This window comes from Hypanus sabinus, chromosome 1 (genome assembly GCF_030144855.1).
Source record: "Hypanus sabinus isolate sHypSab1 chromosome 1, sHypSab1.hap1, whole genome shotgun sequence".
In the NCBI taxonomy this organism is placed as follows: domain Eukaryota; kingdom Metazoa; phylum Chordata; class Chondrichthyes; order Myliobatiformes; family Dasyatidae; genus Hypanus; species Hypanus sabinus.
In genome coordinates, this window is record NC_082706.1 from 6,567,917 (window position 1) to 6,582,356 (window position 14,440).

The following is a 14,440-nucleotide window of genomic DNA, read 5'->3' on the forward strand; positions in this document are numbered from 1 at the left end:
CCACTGAGTGTAAATCAGTTGGAAAAGTGGCCAAAGCAATGGCTGAATTTAATCCAGACAAATGTGAGGTAATGCATTTTAATTTGTCTAATACTGGCCAGACATATAAACAGCAGAGACCCTAAAAACATTCATGTGGCAAGACCTGCAGGGGTGGGGCGGTGCAGTTCATAGCTCATGCGGGATGCTAGGGCAATGAAGGCAGCATTTAGCTTGCTTCGACACAGGGTGCCATGGCCCGGGGATCGGAGTTCAATTCCAGCACCATCTTTAAGGAGTTTATACATTCTCCTGGTGACCGCGTGAGTTTTCTCCAGGAGCTTCAGTTTTCTCTCACGGCCCAAAGGTGTACCAGCTGGTAGGTTAACTGGTCACTATAACTTGTTCTGTGATCAGGCTAGAGTTAACTGGGGGTGGAGAGGTTCATGGCTCGTTGGGTCCAAATGGCCTGTTCTGCGCTGATTCGCTATACACAAGTATACAAACAGCCACCGTGCTGAGTGTTGGGAGTTGGGACATTACACTGCAGCTGTACACGACACTGGTTAGGCCACGCTAGAATTATCGCCTGCTGTGCTGGTTACTATACGCCAGTGTTTATAGACTCAATTCTGATTCTGACCGTTGTAACTTAACCTGCAAGTTCAAAAGATTTGGGTTCTCTGCAACTTGATTAGTGTACGGTCCTTTCATACGAATGAGTGTGTGGGAGACCAGCGGTATGGATTCAATGACAGTTGCAGGGCTTACAGCTGCAGTTCCAACATGACCAGTTCACAGGAATGGCATCCCACTGTGACCTGGGAATACTGCTCCCAATAAATTTCACGGGTGCACGGCCCCATGGTAACCGAAATGCCTCCATGCACGTAGACTTCGTTACTGCACAGCCGGATTTTCTTTATATAATGTTAATATAATTTTAAAATCTGTTAATTGTAATGTAACCTGTAATTAATTGTGTTAATATAATTTATTTGTTGTTCAGATCAAACAGCAAAACAAGGAAGAAATGTGATCCAAGTGACTTTGACTGTGGAATGATTGTTCGTGCCAGATGAGGTTGTTTGAGTATCTCAGAAACTGCTGATTGCCAGGGATTTTCCACACAACAGTCTCTAGAGTTTATAGAAAATGTGCAAAACAAAACAAAAACATCCAGTGAGCAGCAGTTCTGTGGGTGAAAATGCCTTGTTAATGAAAGAAGCCAGAGGAGAATGGCCAGACTAGTTCAAGCTGACAGGAAGCAGACAGCAACTCAAATAACCATGAGTTACAACAGTGATGTGCAGAACAGCACTTCTGAATAGTCCAAGTGGATGGACTACAGCAGCAAAAGACCACACCGGATTTCACTCTTGTACCTCATTAAGTGGCCACAGTGTGCATATACATAGAAAACAAGCACCCAAAACTTGTTAAACTTCTTTAATTTGACACCCTGCCCAGGAAACTTCACAGTTAAACCAACTCCAAAGAGGAAAAATATATCTGTAAAGACTTCACAGTACATCTCTTGTTTACTTTCTCAGTACATAAATTCATTCAAAAGTACTCAGTTTTTTTTAAACTGGCCTGTAAATACCTGAGGTGATAGACTCAGACATGACAATTGTATAGATCTGACCAGTGGCAGCAACGTTGCTCAAGTTAACAGAACCTCACTCACTCGTTTAACAGCCCATGAGCAAAGCAAATTTAGCAATTTGATTTAGTTTTTCCATGATACAAGATACAATCTGCAGGAGGAGCATAATTACTTCAGCTGAATGCAAAATGAACTCATTCCTCCTAAATTTCTAACAGGGAGGTTGGGTAAGCAATGCACCGAGGAACAGACCACAGCAGATGCAACAGTTCGATCAGCTACACAATCAGACGTGATTTACGCTCTGGTTTGTCACATGCGTGAAGTATTCAGAACATTCTTACTGACGTAACATTAATTTGAGACTTACAATAAAACTCCGAGAATCCACTAGTGATGGCTAGGTATTGGTTCAGGTCTGCCATGCCGTGTTCCCTTCCTACACACTGCATCCCCAGTACCTTAATAACATCCAATAGTCCTGAGAATCTGCCTATCCAACATCAAACATGGCAGATTACTGGAGTTTTACTGTACAGAGATAATCCTGGGCATAGAAAGATTGCAGATAGAGGAAGTCCTTAAATGTCAAGTGCCCCATCCCACACCCATCTGCAGCTTCCAGCCGTGACGAGGAATGGCGCTATGGAAAAAAAGTTTACCATCACTGTACAAGTTGTACGTATCCAGGAGAAAGAAACAGGCAGGAAAAATAATCGTAGACACAAATCCACCCTGCAAACTGCCTTTTCTAAAAGCTCCCTTCTGGAAAGTGCTAATGGAGCTACTAAAAGGTTATTTTATTGAGCGATACAGTGCCACCCCAGCAACCCCTGAGAAACCCGATTAACCCACACCTACGTGACAGAACAATTTACAATGACCAATTAACTTATCTTGCAATGTCTTTGGACTGTGGGATTTGGAGAAAACCCAGGCATTCCACAGGGGAGGACGTACAGAGACTCCTTACAGAATGGTGCCAGAATTGAACTTCAAAACACTCCAAACTGTAATGGAGTAGCGCTAACCGCTGTACTACACTGGTGCCCAAGATCAAAAATTCCATTTAGCCCTGCATCTATTACTGTTCCCCCATCACCTCTCCGCACTATAAACACTTTAACCACTTCTCATAATGCTGTTTACATTCTAAATACTTGCCGGTGGCTTTATTTATGTACACTTTATTCCACATCTGTCCTTTAACCTCTAACTTTACTAGCTTTTCTATTTACATATCATTCTTTATAATTGCTGATTTTTTTTTGTTGCTTGTCATGCCCAAACTCCTCCCACATGTGAATAAAGTTTGTCCTTCACGAGAGTACAGAAACTGTCCAATGCTCAACAGTCTCCCTGCTTCCTGGTAACAGTCTCCTTTGCGTACAGATGTTAACCATCACTGAAATAGATCTGAACTGAAAGAATTTGCACTGAGTAAACAGACAGATCAGTGAACACTGAAAAGCAAGCGGATTGTTCTGGAGGAACTGTTCAACTAAGACTGGAGAACGGACAAGGACTATGTTCCCCACAACGTAGGAGAAAGAGGGGAGATTTGAAAGGGGTATACTAAATTATGAGGGGTATAGACAGCCTAAATGCAAGTAGGTATTTTCCACTGAGGTTAGAAGGTCATAGATTAAGGGTGAAAGGTGAGATATTTAAGGGGAACTTCACACAGAGGGTGGCGAGTGTGGAATAAGCTGGATGCAGGTTGGATTTCAACATTTAAGAGAAGTTTGGATAAGCACGTAGATAGGAGGGGTATGGAGGGCTATGGTCCAGGTGCGGGTTGAACAACAGCTCAGCATGGACAAGATGGTCTGAAGGGCCTGTTTCTGTACTGTGGTGCTTTATGACTGTGACAGGGGAGGAAAGCCTCTGTATCACAAACACTTGCACAAGGAGGCATGGTGGTACAGAAAAGATGAAGTGAGAACACAGACAATGCCTCTCCTGTAACATTGTTCAATGCTTGATTCTCCTTGCTTCTTCCTACCAGTCTCAGGCGTTAACCATCATTGAAATTGGTCTGAGCAGAAAAGAAGTAAACAGACAGATCAGAGAACATTGGCAAACAATAAAACAGATGAAGGAACTGATGGACAAACTGTCCAACTGAGGCTGGACAAAAGACGATGTCAACTGCGGTGTACATAACTTACTAAATATAGTGCTGTTTCCTGCCCACTGTAGTGTGCACTGTCTAGCAGCAAACTTATTAGAGGCACAGCAGTCTTTACTCTCAAGGCAGGCTTGCATCAATATCACCTCACCTTGACCACGCTTCCTGTGCACACTGCTATGGGTAAATAACTGGCGTGTGTGTTTGTGTGCGTGCGTGAGGCTGCAGGTAAAATGAATGTCCGTACACTTAACACTGCTTTACAACAATGGCACCCTCTCAAAGTTGTCAGAACTGGGGCAAATTTCCAGTTCTATTTGTTAATTTATTACAATGCAGCTGAAATAGTTATCAAGCTATGAAGCAAATTCTTAAAACTACATTCTCAGATACTGAGTTCCTCCAGCATTGTGTGTGTTTCTCAGATCTCTACTGAGTACTTCTAGCGATTTTTATATTATATCCATAGTTCCACTTACTGGCTACCAACAGGGGGAAGGTATGGGAGCCCGAAAACTCACACGCAATGTTTCAGGAACGGGTTCTTCCCCTCCATTGTCTGATATCTGAATGGACAATGAACCCACGAACACTGCCTTACAGATTTTTGCCCTCTTTTCACACTGCTAATTAAAAAAATTTTTTATTTTATTGTTACCCCTAATTTTTTAAATGCATTACACTGTACTGCTGCCACAAATTCCACAACATGTCAGTGACAATAAGCCTGATTCTGAACCTTGGGCCAAGATTCCTTGCCCTATTATGGGGACCGGTGTAGCACCAAGTAGTGTATAGTCAGGAGGGAGAAAGGAGAAGGAAGCAGAAACAGGAAAGGGAGGAACAGCAGATAGAGGAAGGGGAAAGGGGATAGCGGAGAGAGGAAGGGGAAAGGGGATAGAGGAAGGGGAAAGGGGATAGAGGAAGGGGAAAGGGGGTTTGAGGTGCACTGTGGTCCAGAGGAACATTGTTTCGTTTCGTCATAGGCACATACAATTAGATGACGACAGACTTGGTCTTGACTTTAACTGGGATGGGGGATAGAGGAAGGAAGAGACTTAAGCCAAGGCTGCAGATTCTGCTCACCACCCAATGAAACACCAGGTGATTAGCCGCAATGTCCATTTAAAACAGTGGGTGGTCGGCTAATTGAGGCAGCAGATTGCTGTTGTGGCTGTATGCCCCAGCAAAAGTCGGTGTTTTGAGGAAGAATTAAGAGATTATAGTCATCGCCCCAGAATGATTGGCAACATGCAGAAACGAGGGAGATGCGTACACTGTGAAATGTGTCCAGCAGACTCTGAACTGACAGGTCCTGGTCTTCAGCTGCGACTGCTGTTCCTGGAAATTGCTGCTACCCACCTCCGAGCAATCGGTTACCCTACGGTCATTTCTCATCGCTTTTGCTCTACGGCCTGTGTGAACTGGAGCCTCTGGGCCAGGTTCTCGTATGTATAGACTGTACTGGAATATTTGGCTCATGGTGATGTCCTCGCTTTGGTGCAGCACATGTTCCTTAGCCAGAGATTCAGCTTTATGGGTGAGGGTGCAGCCTTATTTCGCAATGGAGGCTAATGAGTCCTTCAAAGTCCTTGTCATGCTTGGGATGAGGACAGCGTGATCATCCACACATTTGGTGATGCAGGATTCGGCCTTCTGCTTGACGTCCAGCTCTTTCGCTCCAGAATCAAGGGCATCCTTTGCTCGGTCATTACAATCCATCATGCAGCGTTGCAAACGATTCTGTAATGAGAAAGCAACACATCAGTCTGAAAGGCTTTCTCCTACTCAGCCTCAGTTTACCTGCTTGCTGATGGATGCTCGGAACAAAGAAATTCTAAAAGGGGAGCTAATTCAGAAATCGGAGGTGTAAAAGGACTTGCACGATTCCCTAATGGTTAAATTGCAGGTCGAGTCGGTGATGAGAAAGGCAAATGCATCATTTAGAGGTAGCATGGTAGTGCAATGGTTAACAGGCAACCCGGGTTCAATTCCCACGCCGCCTGTAGGGAGTTTTTATGTTCTCCCCGTGACAACATAGGCTTCCTCCAGGCACTTCGGTTTCCTCCCACCAGTTGGTTGTTGTACATTGCCCCATGATTAGGCCAGGGTTAAATTGAGAGACTGCTGGGTGGTGCAGCTCGACCTATTTCAAATAAATTTCAAATAAATAAATAAAATTCCCGAGGACTAGAATATAAAAGCAAGGATGTAATACTGAGGCTTTAAGGCACTGGTCAAATTGTACGGGAGTACTGTGAGCAGCTTTGGGCCCCTTACCTGAGAAAGGATGCACTGGCATTGGAGAGAATCACGATAAGGTTCATGAAAAATGACCTTGGGAATGAAAGGGTTAATGTATGAGGCGCATTGCTGGCTCTGGGCCTGTACTCACTGGCTTTTAGAAGAATGATGGGTGATCTCATTGAAACCTATCGCATATTGAGAGGCCTAGATAGAGTGGAGGATGTTTCCTACGGTGAGGGAGTCTAGGAGCAGAGGGCACAGCCTCCAAATACAAGGATATCCCTTTAGAACAGAGATGAAGAGGGGTGTAGAGTATCTGTGGAATTCATTGCCAGTCAGCTGTGCAGCCCAAGTCATTGGGTATTTTTAAATCAGAGCTTCTACCCGATTAGTTATGGGGCTGGGCATAATAAATCAGCCATGGCGGGATGGTGGAGCAGACATGAAAGGACTGAATGGCCTAATTCTGCTACGTCAAACGGTCTTATGATACCAATGTCAAGCGTTTGCAGATTAGACACATGGAGATTAAAACTCAGACAAGACCGCTCCCACCTCCACTTGTAACATACAAGTGATCAGACAGCTGGGCTTCACCGAGTCTAGCAAGTGGGCAGTTTCTTTCTCGGGAACACCTACACATAAGGGTTTGAACTGAGACTGATAAACTCTGTTGGTGAAGATACTGAGGCAGCTGGTGAGGAATGGAGCTTATTATTTATGCCTGGTCTCAAACAAAGACCCAGAGAGGGAAAAACAAACACAGTACAGACCCAGCTGTCACTACCAGCAACTGCGTGCTGGCATTTACCAGAATCAGGCTCACTATCACCAGCATATGTCACGAATTCTGTCATTTCTGTGGCAGCAGTACAATGCAATAAACAAAAACTGAATTATATACATTAAATAGTTAAGTAGGTAGTGCAAAAAAAAAAGTAGTGTTCATGGGTTCAATATCTATTAGAAATTGGATGGTGTAGGGGAAGAAGCTGTTCCTGAATCGCTGAGTGTATGTCTTCAGGAGTGTATCTCCTACCTGATGGTAACAGTGAGAAAAGGGCCTGTCCTGGGTGCTGGGGGCTCCCACTCAAGGCACCACTCCTTGAAGATGTCCTGGGTGCTGACTGAGTTCACAACTTTCTGCAGCTTATTTCAGTCCTCTGCACTCCCCCCGTGATGCAGCCAGTTAGAATGCTCTCCACGGTACATGGGTAATATGTACCCCAGCTATGTGATCAGTACCCCAAATCCCAGTGTTCATACTTCAACCATATCCCTTTATTCCCTTTTCCTTCAGCCACCTGTCCAAACTGCTTCTGCTACTGATATCTGTCCCAATCATTCAGCTCACAGTATCAGTTACAGCCCAAAGCCAAAATCACAAAGGACATGCTCTCTTCCCATTGAGGAGGCACACAAGCCTGACAACACACGCTCAACATTTTAGCAACAGCTTCCTCCCCTTCCCTCATCAGATTTCTGAACAGCCCATGAACACTACCTATTTGTGCACCAAATCAATATATTGTAATATATATATTTCTTATTGTATTTTGTAGTATATTTTACATTAGCATTGTACTGCTGCCTCAAAACAACAAATTTCACAACATGTAAGATGATGAAAACACAAAAATACAACTGCAGATGCTGTGGATCAAAGAATCGATCCACATTCCTGCCTCCATTCCTGATGAAGGGTCTCGGCCCGAAACTTGGCTACTTGAGGGTCTTGGCTTCTCTTTTCTCATGGATGCTGCCTGACCTGCTGAGTTCTTCCAGCGTTGTGTACATATGTAAGATGATGAGACGGTGGTGCGCTTGGTTGCGGCGGTTTCTCGGGGGTCAAGCAAAATTGTTTCTCTTTTTTTAAAAAATATCTTTTTTATGATTGCAAGACAATGCTGGACTTTAAGAACACAGGTCTACCCCATCAGCGAGCTGATAATTGGCGGACGCGCTGGACTCAATGCACCAAAGCAGCGTGAAGTGTAATCATGGATGATTGCCTTGGACGTTTCTCTTGCAATCGCAAGACCCTGTTGGACATTAACAACTTAAGATGGCGCAGGCCTGTTTCGCTTGCTTGTTGGCACAACAGATAGCGGGAGAGCCACATGGCCTCAGTTGGAGAGAGAACTAGGCCTCAAGCAGATGTCTTGCCTGCTGCTGCAGTCCAGGAGAGGAGACACTGGAGGCGGTGTAGCGTGGCGTCCATGATCGGTTGGGGGCTGGCACCTTCTGTTGATGCTGCCCCCCAGTGTAATGACAAGCTGGAATGAATGTGTGTGTTTATCTGCCGACTGCTGGGAACTGCACCATCAATCTGCAGGACATGTTTCTCAGAGCTATTTGCATGTGTACAAGTCTTTTTGCATGACTGTATGTTTTCTTGTTATCATGAATGTACTGTGTGCCTTGTGCTATGTTGTATTGTGTGCCCTAGGCCCCAGAGGACTGTTGTTTCATTTGGCTGTATTTACGCAATGATAATTAAACTTGAACTTGAAAGCGTTAGTGACAATAAACTTGATTTGGATATGCTTACACCATCACACCCAGTAACACATTCCACATACCTACCGTTCTCAGTTCAAATATATACTATACATGTACTTCGATAATAAATTTATTTTGAACTTCGTTCTCCCCTAATCTGAAGCATTTTATTTCACCAAATTCTACAAACCTCCGACAAATACCAAGATAAAATACAGCTTATGTAGAAGGGTACCACGCAGGGCAGGCCCTTCAGCCCACAATGTTGTGCTGACCCTTTAACCTAAGATTAATCTAACTCTTCCCTCCACTTTTCTTTCAACATGTGCCTAATGTATTAATTGATTAACTTATTGAAAGAGAAACAGTACATAACAGGCCCTTCCAGCTGCACAGCCCAACAATCCCCTGATTTCATCTGAGTACAATTGCAGGACAATTTACAATAAATTGTCAACTGGTACAATTTGGACTGTGGGAGGAAACCAGAGCACCCGGAGGAAACCCATGTGGTCATGGGCGAATGTACAGGCAGCGTTGGGAATTGAACCCTGATCACCTGGACTGTAATGCGTTGTACTAACCACAATGCTACCCCCGGCAGCATGTTCCATACATCCACCACTCCCTGCGTAAAAAAACACCCCCTTCCCCCATACTTTCCTCCAATCACCTTAAAATTATGCCCCCTTGTATTAGCCATTTCCACCCTGGGAAAAAGTCTTTGGCTGTCCACTCAAGCTTTACGCCTCTTATCAAGGCCTCTCATCCTTTTGCTCCACAGGGAAAAGCCCTAACTTACTTAATCTCAGAAGATACGATCTGCAAAGTGAAGCAAACCTGTGTCACCTCAGCTGTAAATAGCCTACCCCTTATTTCAACATGGTGACCCCCTAGTCTAGATACAGTTCCAGCCAACATCCTCCTCCTCTCCAAAGAGAAAAGCCCTCGCTTGCTCAACCTATCCTCATAAGACATACCCGCTAATCAGGCAGCATCTTGGTAAATCTCCTTTCTAGCTTGCACAGCCTTACTATAACATGGGACACAACTTCCCCAAGTTCAAGTTTATTGTCATCCAACCGAATACATGTACTCCACTAAACACAATGACATTCTGCTAGACCAAGGTGCACAAGACTAGAAGTATTATTAACACATAATAAGGTGCGTTTACAATACAAGTCAAAAAGTAAACAGCATTGTTCAACATTTAAGAGAAGTTTAGATTAGGTGTAGTAAGGGTATGAATGTCTGTGGTTCCTGTGCACGTCCATTGGAATAGGCAGCTTAAATGGTTTTGCATGGACTAGATGGGCCAAAAGGCCTGTTTCTGTGCTGCACTTTTCTAAGACTCTTTATGCTACTGGCACTTCACACACAATGAGACCTGGGTGGCAGGGTGTTTACCATCCTAACAGTTCTTGCCCTAAGGCCCTGTGCCTGATGATAGGGGGTCAAAGAGACTGTTGGATGGATGGGAGAGATTGTTGACAATGCGCACGCAGCGCTCCCGATTGGCGGAAGGAAGACCGGACTGTTGCTTACCTGGAACCTCTCCAGCTCCCCGGTGACAGCGGCCTGTGCCTTGGCAAGAGGGGTGTGGCACCGCTCGATACACTGATGAACCTCTTCCATGGAGGAGTTGCCATTGTCGCAGCAGTCAGCACTGCAGCGGAACATTCTTCCCTGGTGAAGAGATTTAAACAGGCAGCACTGACATTCCCACAGCACTCTCTTTTAAATGCAAGAGGACAAATTATGTTTCGTTCATCTTTGTTACCATTCACTAGGTGCAATCATATAGACTAAAACATAGGAGCAGAATGAGGCCATTCAGTCTATCGAGTCTGTTCTGCCATTCCTTCATGGCTGATTTATTTCCCCTCTCAATCCCATTCTGAGGTACCATGGAGGCTCGTACCCAAGATGGAGTGGGCTAATTTTATGACTTTCTGTAGCTTCTTTCAGTCCTGTGCAGTAGCTGACCCCCCCCCCCCCCCCCACCGACCCCCCATTGTACCAGACAGTGATGCAGCCTGTCAGAATTCTCTCCACGGTACATCTATAAAAGCTTTTGAGTGTTTTAGTTAACAAAGCAAATCTCTTAAAGCTCCCAGTGAAATATAGCCGCAGTCTTCTTTATTGTAGCTGTATTGATATGTTGGGACCAGTTTAGATCCTCAGAGATCCTGACATTCAGGCACATGAAATTGCTCACTCTATATTATTTCACCTTTTCATTATTTATTGTAATTTATTGATATTTACACTTTCACAGTTTGTTGCCTACTGCACTGGTTGATCTTTCATTGATCCTGTTATAGTTACTATTCTATAAATTTGCTGACTATGCCCGCAGGAAAATGAACCTCACAGTTGTAGGTGGTGACAAAATTTACTTTGAAATGCTCCTCATGTTAACCCTTCCGTCCCCAGAATCATTCCTACAAACCTCCTCTTGGCCATCTCCAATGCCAGTGCATCTTTCCTTTGATGTGGCGTGTGAAATTGCTCACAATTGTGGGCTGGCCAGTGCCTCAGCATTACAAGCTTGCTTTTATATTCTGGTTCTCTTGAAATGAATAATAACATTGCATTTGCCTTCCTCACCACCCGACTCAATCTGCAAGTGAACCTTCAAAACATGGGCTTCCAACTTTTTTTTTATGCCACGGACCGCTATCATTAACCGAGGGGTCCAGGGACCCCTGGTTGGGAATCCCAGCTCAAGGGAATCCTTATAAATCCACAGGATTGGATTTGGGCAGCAGCCAGTGCTCAGGACTGACCTTTGGTCCTGTAATCGTGAACAGCTCTTCACTCAGTGTAAACACATTGAGGGGGAGGGGGAAGGGGGGTGCTCTGGTGGGAGAGGTGGAGCTATGGATGTTCAGTGAACACAGCCTTCCACCTCCCTCCCTGTCAGACATACTCTTCCCCCACCACTGCCATCACACATCATCCCCCAACCAACCGCTCCCTCCTGCCTCCAGAGATGATCCAACCCAGCCATTTCCCTCTCTGCCCTTTTCCTTGCTCTTGACTTTCCCCATTACCCACCAACTCGCTACCCTCCCCTTTCCCCTCACCCTACGCCTTCTACTCTCCTCCCAACCACCACCCCAATACTGCCTCTCCCCTCCCACCTTCCACTCACCCCTACCCCACCCACAAACACTTCCCTTCCCCACCCTTGACTCCACTCACTCCCACCCCGTCCCATCATCTCCCAACCCACTCCCTCATTCAACACCTACCCCTCCCAGACCTACATCCACTGGGCTCAGCCCACGCCCCCTCCCTACTCCTGGCCCCTTACCCAGCCTACACACCCTCCGCTCCCCCTCTCTCTCCCTACCCCTCCTATCTCTCCTCTCACTCTCCCTACCCCTCTCCCAATACCGCCTCCCTCCCTATCCTCTCCCCTAACTCTCCCTACCCCTCTGTCCCCCACCCCTCTCCCCCTCCGCCCCCACTCCCCTCTCGGTCCTTACCCTCTCCCCCTCCGCCCCCCACTCCCCTCTCGGTCCTTACCCTCTCCCCCTCCGCCCCCCACTCCCCTCTCGGTCCTTACCCTCTCCCCCTCCGCCCCCCACTCCCCTCTCGGTCCTTACCCTCTCCCCCTCCGCCCCCCACTCCCCTCTCGGTCCTTACCCTCTCCCCCTCCGCCCCCCACTCCCCTCTCGGTCCTTACCCTCTCCCCCTCCCTACCCCTCTCCCCTCCCCATGCCCTCGCCTTCCTCCTCTCTCAGCACCGTGAGCGAGTGCGGCCCCACCATGAAGACCCACCTGCATCTTGCGGATCTGCTCCCTCTCCAGCCCTTGCACCATGGAGTCCACCGCCCGCTGTAACCGGCGCTGCTGGGACTCGCCGGCCGCCATCGCTGCACGCTGCCCCGGTCACCGAGGAGTCTACGGCGGGGCAAGAACGGCCACGAGTGGTTGTCCTCCAGCTCGCCCTCCGCCGCTGGCGCCGCCCGTCAGGCCGGGAGGACCACGCACTCTGAGCTTTGACCTTCCTCATTGTAATTATTATTGTCACATATACTGAGATACAGTAAAACACTTGGGTTGCATACTGTTCATATCGATCAATTCATTCGTTCATTATGTTTCGTAACTTCAAAACATTAAAGAAAAACATGGGAGTGCGGGTCTAACTTCGCGCTTACTTTAAGCCAGGCGCTAACGTATCACGTGGTAGCGTGATAATGTATGCAATTCACATATTTATACATATAACCCATAACAAATTATTTAAATGAACAAGAATACTTAATCAAACAATATATTGTACACATAAAGGGTTACTCAAATATTATTTAAATATTCAATTCACAGTGGTGCCATGTTGTTAGACGTGGGCGATCGTGGTCTCTCCGTGACCATGATTGTTCTTGGCAAATTTTCCTACAGAAGTGGTTTGTCATTGCCTTCTTCTGGACAGTGTCTTTACAAGACGGGTGACCCCAGCCATTGTCAATACTCTTCAGAGATTGTCTGCCTGGCGTCAGTGGTCACGTAACCAGGACTTATGATCTGCACCGGCTGCTCGTACGACCATCCACCACCTGCTTCCGTGGCTTCATGTGACCCTGATTGGGGGCTAAGCAGATGCTACACCTTGCCCGATGGTGACCTGCAGGATAGCGGAGGGAAGGAGCGCCTTACGCCTCCTTTTTAGAGACGTAGCCCTATCATGACCACTCCAATCAATTCATTACGCAGTGCATTGAGGCAGATCGAAGTGCGAGGCTCTCCATTGGTCAGGGTTAACCATGGGCACTGCACCCAGCAGTCTATGTGATACACAAGGCAGGGCAATACAATCTGGAGAGCAAGCTGTTACCCATGTAGCAGGCTGATCTTCTCCACACAGCTGCTGAATCCAAAGGAAGGACAGAGACTGATACAATCTGGCTCCAGCAGTGTCGCAGGAGCTGGCAGTCATCGCTGTACTCAGCATTGGGCTGCCAACCATAGCTGAGAAGTTTCATCTGCCTGAAACAACTGGTTTTAAGGTGGCAATAACCCTCCTTTACCCCTTCTCCTGTCAGTAGAAATGGTTCCACCGGGCTTAGTAGCTAAGCCACACGTGAAGGCCAGGAGCTGGACTTGGTTCTTGGAGGCTATTTGATGTGCACGCCATCGGGAGCATTTAGTAGGTAGTGGGAGGTTGTCCTCACTACCTCCACCCCGGCTATAAGTGTAAACTTCAAAGTTCAAAGTAAATTTATTATCAAAGTACCAATAAATTGTTCAACTTTGAGATTTATCTGCTTTCAGGCAGCCACAAAACAAGAAACTCAAAAGAACCCAATTAAAAAAAGACCAACAGACACCCAACACGCAGAGAATTGTGCAAACAATAAAAGCCAGGGTCCTATATAGCTGCAACATAGCTGCGTCTCAATATCACCAAGACCAAGGAGATGGTGGTGGACTTTAGGAGACCTAGGCCTCATATGGAGCCAGTGATCATTAATGGAGAATGTGTGGAGCAGGTTAAGACCTACAAGTATCTGGGAGTGCAGTTAGACGAGAAGCTAGACTGGACTGCCAACACAGATGCCCTGTGCAGGAAAGCACAGAGTCGACTGTACTTCCTCAGAAGGCTGGCGTCATTCAATGTTTGTAGTGAGATGCTGAAGATGTTCTATCGGTCAGTTGTGGAGAGCGCCCTCTTCTTTGTGGTGGCGTGCTGGGGAGGCAGCATTAAGAAGAGGGACGCCTCACGTCTTAATAAGCTGGTAAGGAAGGCGGGCTCTGTCGTGGGCACAGAACTGGAGAGTATGACATCGGTGGCAGAGCGGAGGGCGCTGAGTAGGCTACGGTCAATCGTGGAAAACCCTGAACATCCTCTGCACAGCACCATCCAGAGATGGAGAAACAGCATCAGCGACAGGTTGCTGTCAATGCAATGCTCCTCAGACAGGATGAAGAGATCATTACTCCCCAATGCCATTCGG

The 14,440-nt window shown here is 46.5% G+C and overlaps 1 protein-coding gene across 1 annotated transcript; it reads right to left on the reverse strand.

The window, feature by feature from the left end:
- Positions 1-1,413: 1,413 nt before the first annotated feature.
- fam136a (family with sequence similarity 136 member A) lies at positions 1,414-12,404 on the reverse strand. Its single transcript, XM_059963370.1, has 3 exons — positions 12,261-12,404; positions 10,017-10,157; positions 1,414-5,462 (listed from the first exon to the last, which is right to left on the reverse strand). The coding sequence occupies exons 1-3, from the start codon at positions 12,351-12,353 to the stop codon at positions 5,274-5,276; spliced, it is 423 nt and encodes a 140-aa protein (XP_059819353.1). The 5' UTR covers positions 12,354-12,404; the 3' UTR covers positions 1,414-5,273.
- Positions 12,405-14,440: the final 2,036 nt, after the last annotated feature.

Bases quoted from the DNA above. Each gene is read 5' to 3' on its own strand.
- fam136a (XM_059963370.1), bottom strand. From the start codon at position 12,353: ATGGCGGCCGGCGAGTCCCAGCAGCGCCGGTTACAGCGGGCGGTGGAC. The intron at 10,158-12,260 runs GTGGGTCTTCAT...TCTCTTCACCAG, and splicing joins AGCAGATCCGCAAGATGCAG to GGAAGAATGTTCCGCTGCAG. The intron at 5,463-10,016 runs GTAAGCAACAGT...TTCTCATTACAG, and splicing joins GGGAGCTGGAGAGGTTCCAG to AATCGTTTGCAACGCTGCAT.